At 46.3% G+C, this 8,008-nt stretch overlaps 1 protein-coding gene across 9 annotated transcripts in view; it reads right to left on the bottom strand.

Moving 5' to 3' along the window:
• Positions 1 to 1,997: 1,997 nt before the first annotated feature.
• Positions 1,998 to 8,008, bottom strand: part of HEXA (hexosaminidase subunit alpha) — a 30,563-nt gene continuing 24,552 nt past the window's right edge. For 6 of the 9 annotated variants that reach the window (XM_073363120.2, XM_073363124.2, XM_073363123.2 and 3 more), the window contains 2 exons: positions 4,279 to 4,383; positions 1,998 to 3,653 (listed from right to left, as the gene is read on the bottom strand). In XM_073363120.2, coding sequence (XP_073219221.1) covers positions 3,590 to 3,653; positions 4,279 to 4,383 — 169 coding nt within the window. In that variant the 3' untranslated portion in view covers positions 1,998 to 3,589. Of the gene's footprint in view, positions 3,654 to 4,278; positions 4,384 to 8,008 lie in introns of those variants that run through there. The other 3 variants (XM_073363121.2, XR_012161212.1, XR_012161213.1) reach the window with 3 other exon arrangements.

The following is an 8,008-nucleotide window of genomic DNA, read 5'->3' as shown; positions in this document are numbered from 1 at the left end:
CAACCAGCAGCCCCAGGGCTCTGCACTTCTGTGGCTGGGGGGGTAGGGCCCCAGTCTCCCCATTACCCAAGCTCTGAAGCCGAGATCGGGCGTAGTGCGAGCGGCAACCCGTGCCAGTCAGCCTCCGCCTGCTCTCACCGGCTTCATGCGGAACAAAGGCGCCCACGCCACATGGTAACAATTTACGCTGCATGGGAAAAGCTATAGTCACTTTTAAAAATAGGAAGGGATGAGAATCCCTCCCCTCCATGTGGGCTGCCCCTCGCAGAAAGGGAGAAGGGCGCTCATCCCCAGAGCAGTACTGCCCCCTGTTGGCACCTCAGCCACACTGCGTGAAGTATAACTAGCCACTCCAAATGTGATCATTGTCCACAGGCCTCTGCCTCCCCCAGCCCTGTGACTGCGCCAGGAAGCCTGGCTGAGGGATAACAGGGTGGGGTTACACTCAGGAATTGCTGCCACAAAGGGGAAGCCAGGCATGATCCTCAGCAGAGTCACCCAGAGCTGGGTCACCAGGCCAGGCGGTGTTTGGCCTCCAAAGCAGGGCGCAGCTGGCCCCAGGTTGTTCTGGTCTTAGCTCAAGAACTGGATTTTGCAGGATTATGCCAGGGCTCTTTATGTGCTGTCTCCCTCTCCTACCCCACCCCACGCTGCTCCAAGTGCCCATGCTACCACCCAGGCAGGGCCGTCCCTGATTTCCCCCCAACCCCCCACAGAGAGTCTGGGCTGTGCTCAAGGCCTGCAGGGCCTGGGAGGCCCGCCCCACCTATAGAAGTTATGACATTGCTTTAAAAATCATGAGATTTTTTTTAAAAAAAGAAATGTTGGGATCTTTTTATTCCCCTTGTGGAGTTTTGAGCCCTGAGGGATCATGTTTTCAAGCTTATTTCCGCACTGAGGGCTTGAAGTTTTTAAAATGAAAGCTGAGATCTCACATAACCCCAGGACTCCAGGAGCTAGGGCTTCAAGAAAAAACACCAAGTAGTGCCAGTCTCACGATGAAATCATGAGAGTTGGCAACACCTTTTAAGATAAAAATGTATCTGGATTTTCCAGAAAATTGCTCTCAATAAGTTGGATGATGTTTAAAAGAGTTAACAAACGTACATGGATAAAAGAAATACTACTGCCTAGCTCTTCTATACTGCTTTTCATCCATAGACCTCAAAGCATTTTTATCATCCCCATTTTACAGATGGGGAAACTGAGGCATGGAGAGGGATAAGTGACTTGCCCAAGGTTACCCAGCAGGTCTACAGCAGAGCCAGGAATAGAACCCAGGCCTCGAGTTCCAGTCCAGTGCTCTAACCACTATGAAACACGGCTTTCCAGTGATCTTTATAATAAAAATCATGCATACTAAACCACTTGCAACTAAAGGCACCAATGGGAAGTCTACCTCATTCAGCACAGGCTGTGTGGCACAATTCAATGTACTTTGAAGACAGCAGTTTCCTGTTTTCCTTTTTGTTTTGTTTTTTAGTAACACACATTGTAGGCAGTAAATTCATTTACCCCAGTCTTTAAATCAGATACAGTGTTTAGGCTGTTTTAACTGTTCTTACCCTGTAGGTCATGGCACTGCCCCGATTGCTGCCTGGAAGGGGCACCCTGCTATGGAAAAGGTTGGGATTTGCAACACTATTTCATATTACAATGCAGGGCCCCTGGAAATGTTCCCTCTTATTCCCTCATTTAATAGCACCCTCCATGGACATGGGCCAGTACTGAGGGCTTTAGCTCAGAAGTGATTTTAACCTTTTTCATTTGTAAACCCCTAAAACATTTCAAATTAAGGTGTGGATCCCTTTGGAAATCTTAGACACAGACTGCGGACCCCCAGGGGTCCACAGACAACAGGTTGAAAACCACTGGCCTACGTAAACAGCAGATCTCCCAAGACTGTCCCCTAGTGGTGACAGGAAGGACTGCAGACATAATCGTCCCTTTAAGAATATACCCTAGAACTAGAGATGAAAAATAAATTCAAACTCAGCCATTTCTGGATATTTTTAATGAAAATTTAACAATCATAATGTCTGAACAGTTGTAGAGAAGTGACAGCACAGCAGTGGCTTATTTAAAGCAAAGTCACATAGCGTTCCTACAGTGCAGCATCTTGTCCAGTTCAGAAAAATTAACCCAAAACCAGATACCAGTTGCATCGGTAGGGGCTTTCACCAGGAGATCCTAGCTGTCAAAGACAAGTGTCTCAACTCACTGATCATCTAGTGAACAGCTAAGCTGGTCCCTGCCTCTAGGAGTGTACAATCAATTCAATAAAGACTAGAAGAAGGTAAATCTGAGCCGACCCTCACTGCAGGGACTCAAACACTGGGAAGTTGGATACGCTGACTGACTCCTGTGTGAGGCTGCATACCCGACAAGGGGACTGGCCAGTGAGGGCCCAGCGGGGATTGTAATATCATTGGGCAATTCCCTCAATTCCTAAAAAGGAGAAGGCAAGAAGGAAGCTGAGGGAGGAATCTGGAGTTATTGCCTCATAGAGGCTTTGGGGGGGGCCACTCTCTTGAGACAGGCAAGAGAAGAAGGCAGCATCCAGGGTAAGGAGCAGAGACGGTGGCATGAAGAGGAAAGCACAACTGGGTTGCAGGCAGAGTTAGGAGGAACAAAGAGAAAAGAAACAGCAGAACAAACAAGGGCTGGGTTGAATGGCTAGTCCGCACTAACAGCTTGTGCATTGGTGCGGAGAGAATCTTACACGCCAAAGGTGTGTCCACACTAGGAAGGGGGGGGGGGGTGTTACCACACGGTAACAGCTTAGCATGGAGAAAGTAGTCTGCAGTTTTAACACCTTCAGTGGTCAAGGTAAAAGCTAGGCGGAGCCTAAGGTTTCATCCAACCAACTAAGACTACAACTGCCTGCCCCACCTGGCTAAACCCCTTGTGCCCCCAAGACCTGAGACAGACACAGACCAGTCACAAGCTATACAGTTAGGCACACAGCGCGAGCTAAGCCAGCCGGGCTCCCAGCAATATCATCATGCTCAGGCATGTTCGGGACAGGGAGCAAACCCTGAGCTGAGGCCTCTGCTCCTGGAGGTAGGCAGGCATGGAGGTAGGCAGGAGTGGAGCTGTTCTGCTGCACTAGGAGTCGGGTGTAGTAGCACATGCAGGTCAGGGTCTGTAGGCTTCCCTGCTGGCGTGGAGCGGGGGGCATCTGCTCTGAAGCGACTCTCACTCTGGTACTGCGGCACTGCATATGTCACTACAAAGTAAAGAGGGTTTGTAGCTGCCAACCCGGCAGCTCCAGCCTGGGCTCTTCCACACACCAAACCCTGTGCATCCCCAGTGCAATAGCTGACTGGAGCTACCCTGCTGCGGATGGGCCAGGAGCCTCACACAGCCTGCCCCGGCACTGGGACAGACTGAAAGGCACCTTCTCTCTTTGGGACTCCTTCTTTATTGGATTTAAAATTCAAACAGTAGAAAAAAGGCAAAGTATCTAAATCAGCTCATTGCAAGAACAAGAGCAACAGGGACGACCTGTAGCACATGGGAGCAGCTATTGTCTGAGATACACACACAGCACGCAGGTCGAAGGGGTGGGGGCAGCTGAGCTCTCCGTTCAGAACCCACTGTATTCAGGATCACAGTATCCTGTAAAGAGAGGTTGAGCCTGGATGCCTCGCCTGGAATAGAAGAGACACAGGAATACTACACAGAACCCATTGAGGCTTCCAGTCCTTAAAGGGGAGGGAGTTACTCTTAACCCTTTGGTGCCCTGATGAGAGTGATGTGCTGAAGTACAGGGTTCATTTCTTCTCTCCCCTGCATACTGAAGTTTTGAGGTACCTGATGATATTTTAGGGCTCAGGAAAGTGAGGGATTAGACCAGTTTTCACAGGCTAAGCAGGGTGGAGCCTGGTCTCTACCTGAAGGGAGACCCTCACGAAAAATCCACATGCTACAAGCAGCAGTGCTGGCAACTCTGTAGGGAGTGCTCTGCCACTGAATCAGCACTGAACCAATGCTTCAGCATGGCACTAGGGGTGCTGTGCTGCTGTGTGGTGCCATCTACCAGAGTTGGCAAACTAAGGTCCTGACCACTCATAGGCATTAATGATGCCATGGCACTTTGCATAACCCCAGTGCCCTGGTGAAATCCCAGCAGCCAGTTACAGTCTGCCTCCCTAGATTCCCTAGCAGCTCCAAAGGGACTCACTCCTCACTGCTGCCCCACCCCAGAGATGACTGAGTGATTTCCTGTGTCTAGCTGGGGTCTTGGATGAAAGGAGCTAGGCAAGTCACAATTACCTGAGCAGTGTGCAGCGGAAATTTGCCAGTCGTCTATATGCATCTTGCAGACCTCTCACAGTCTTATTGCTCCACAGCCTCTCAGCTATAGCCCCAGCTCTTGGCCTTGAGGAAATGAGATGCAAAGATGTGTTACTCTACACTGGAAGTCAGAGGGCTGCTAAGAGCAGGCGCTCCCAAACACTCCTGCACTGAACTGTGAGATGAAACTGTTCCTATTGAGGCAGAAATGCAGGGATGTCAGCAGAAAAGCTGGACTAACCTCCCAGGGAACGCAAAGGGCTCCAGTAGCAATCCCTGGGAGTGGAGAGGCATTACTAACACCCAGGCAGCTATACTTTGCTATACGTGGGGTCAGCACAGACATGATTTACAAAAGGCTCTCCGAGGCCAGGAAAAATTGGAACAATGATGGAGGAGGCTGGGGAGCTGTGAGAAGAAGAATGTCAAATATGCCTTGAATATTATTAGTAACTATTAGTCCTTAAGACCTTAAAAGAGAAAAGCAACCATTCTATTCCCTTCTCCATGACAACCAGGATTGCACCTACAACTCCTTCGCCTGTTCCAAATGTTAGCTCCTCCTAAAGGAACTCTGGACAACAAGAGATCAACATCCACCTCCAGAGTGCAAGACAGATGGGGTTAAGAAACCTCAGACCCCCAGAAATAAGAAACAGGAAACACAAACTCTGCAAGCTCTTGTTACTCAGACAAGGTCCTCTCATGAGCAGCATGTGGATAGAGCATCTTGTGATGCTAGCTGGCTGCTATGAACACCCCCTTTCTCTTGCCCATAAAATCCCGAAGGAACCCCTTGCTTTCTGACAGCAGTGATCGTTAGCCTGTTTCATCCTAGGAGTGAATTAAGTGCCAGAAACTTTTTTGGGGCAGAGGGGAGCAACTATAAATCAAATAAACTGTTCAAATAGTTGCTTATTGTGAGACCCAGAAAACTAAAGGTTCCACAGGACAAACTTCCCAATACCCCAAGAAATCCAACCAATTAGCTTTCACCCCAAATTTTAAGATGTACATTTGCTTGCTTTATCAATCAAATGCACCCTCTCTCCAGTCTTGTTCCTTCAAAATATTTTCTCTTGTATTGCAAGCCCTCAAGGATGTGAAATGCTGTATATATAATCAAAGAATGAATAGGCTAGATCCACTAAATTTAGCAGAACTATAAGGAATTTTGTTGGTTTTCTTTTTCAATTATTGTTGCACTCTAGAAGTGATATTAATTGTAAAGAACAAGGAGGAAAAAGACCATTGACAGATATAAGCACCTATACAGGGTACAGCTTTGAAATATTGAAAGAAATTGCTTAAAAGGGGAGAAAATTCCAATTAACAGTAGGGATTAATAGAGAACTACAATCCTTGAAATGAAGAACAAAAACCTCTGATAAAAAACTTCTGATGAAAAAAAAAAAACATTTACTGGCTATCGAGGGAAGCAGCAGGAAAACTGAGTGCTGAAATGTGAGTTTGTTTGGTCAGTATCCAATTGGAAATAAAAGCCATGCCCCCTCCAACACTCCCTGTCCCTGAAAAGGTGTAAAACTGAGGTCACTGTGGGGGTGGGGCTCAGTTCGCTGAACCTTCTCTCCAAAATATACTGCAGAAGTGAGATTCAATACCAGACACCTGACCAGCCCCTGGAATGGGCAGACTCTCCCTTTCCTGGGTTCCCAGCACAAAGGAGGGGTGAGATTTCATTTCAGAGATTGTATTTATTTCTGTTCTTTAAATAAAAACCTGAAAGTTCCCTTGTTGAGTCACCACCCCTTCTAGTGAGACCTCAACGAACCCTATATTGAATATATAAAATTGGCTGAAGAGAACCTCAAATAATCATAAAAAGAAAAGGAGTACTTGTGGCACCTTAGAGACTAACCAATTTATTTGAGCATAAGCTTTCGTGAGCTACAGCTCACTTCATCAGATGCATCCAATGAAGTGAGCTGTAGCTCACGAAAGCTTATGCTCAAATAAATTGGTTAGTCTCTAAGGTGCCACAAGTACTCCTTTTCTTTTTGCGAATACAGACTAACACCGCTGTTACTCTGAAACCTGTCAAATAATCATAGAATCATAGAATATCAGGGTTGGAAGGGACCTCAGGAGGTCATCTAGTCCAACGCCCTGCTCAAAGCAGGACCAATCCCCAACTAAATCATAACTTGAAGAAATTGCTTTTGATGTTTTAAACTAGTCCTTTTTGTACCAAACACTAGGACCACACTGCTAAGATTGCCTTAAAACAAGTACATCCTAACTCTTTGCAGAATTACTTGAAATATGACAAATGTACTACAGATACTAAAGAATTGATAACTGACAATTATAAGCATAATAAGAAATATTGGTTATTTGTACTATTCTATGATATAAACAACATGTTGTATTCCGTACACACTAGAACGTCTGACATCTAAACTTGACTATAGACTATTGATTTTATACTTATGTGGTTCTGGCTGAATAAATAAACTTGTTGATTGGTTAAGAACAACTCAGTGTCCTGATTAGAAAAGCACTGTCCCAAGGTAAAAGTAAATCTGAAAAGAAGGCAGTGTTAATGAGTAAGCTATTGCTCCCTGTACTAAATAAAAAGGGGTTCTCTGAATTATTTTCCATTCCAATATTGGCTAGAACATTTATTCAATTGGCAAATCTAGTTTGTCAGGTTTCAGCTTTAAAATCTAACTGGCACCTGAGCAAATTAATAACATTGACCCATTCATGCTTCCACGTCACTGGGAAAGCAGAGTGCCATTTGCCTGCGGGATTAATGGTGTGGCTGCAGCTCAAGCCAGCACACTCAAACTAGCCTTAATCTAACTAGCTCAGGGCCCAGATTAGTGAAGCTGTGGGAGCATGGGACTTCAGCACAGGCTGTACAAATCTTCCCAGAACTGCCATGGCTTCGCTGTTACTGGTACCTGAGCTAAATTAAAGCTAGCTTGGATATGTCTGCACATGTGGCAATCACACCCGGTGACTGCAGCATAGACAGACCCTAGAAAGGTGGGTGGTGGGAAAGAAGAGAAATAGGAGCCTCTTAGCAAACAGGATGTTATGCCAATCCACAGCCATTACACTGAATGTACTTAAGGAAACCCCACCTGCTGGTTCCTTGCAGATGTTCCCCCAACAAACACCAACATGCCTATCATTGCCATACCTTGAAACAGACTGAACGGGGTGGGATGGCAGAGCAGACAACACAGGATTACATGCTCACGAAGTTTTGCAGCAAAAACATGAGCCCCTGCCCCTGCATAGTAAAGTATAAGTGGAGAAGAGGAGAAAGCTGAGCTGAGATTAACCAGTCTTTCTACAGAGGCTTTAAGACAGGAAGGTTGGCTAAGTCCTGTATAAGGGTCCCTAAATCAGGCATTGATCAACAGTTATATTAATTCATTTAGAGCGTCTAGGGGAGAAGGCAGAAAGGAAACAAAAGGAGGACGGTAGCACGATAACCGCATAGAGGTTTTACAATGCCTCCCTCCTGGGGGAGGTAATGAGTTCCACAGGGCCTAGAGAATACTAGCTGACACCTCTCCTTTGCTAATTGAGCTGGGGGGCCTGGAGCAGGCCAGTTTGGCATGAGAATGACAGGAGCAGAGCAAGGCCACTGGTCTGGTGGGACAACATTTTAAGTCAACGTAATTATTTTTTATTTTTATAATAATTTAGCAAGTGAGTGTTTAAAAAAAAAGCC

This window comes from Lepidochelys kempii, chromosome 10, assembly GCF_965140285.1.
Source record: "Lepidochelys kempii isolate rLepKem1 chromosome 10, rLepKem1.hap1, whole genome shotgun sequence".
Taxonomy (NCBI): domain Eukaryota; kingdom Metazoa; phylum Chordata; order Testudines; family Cheloniidae; genus Lepidochelys; species Lepidochelys kempii.
This window is presented reverse-complemented; position numbering and strand designations above follow the sequence as displayed.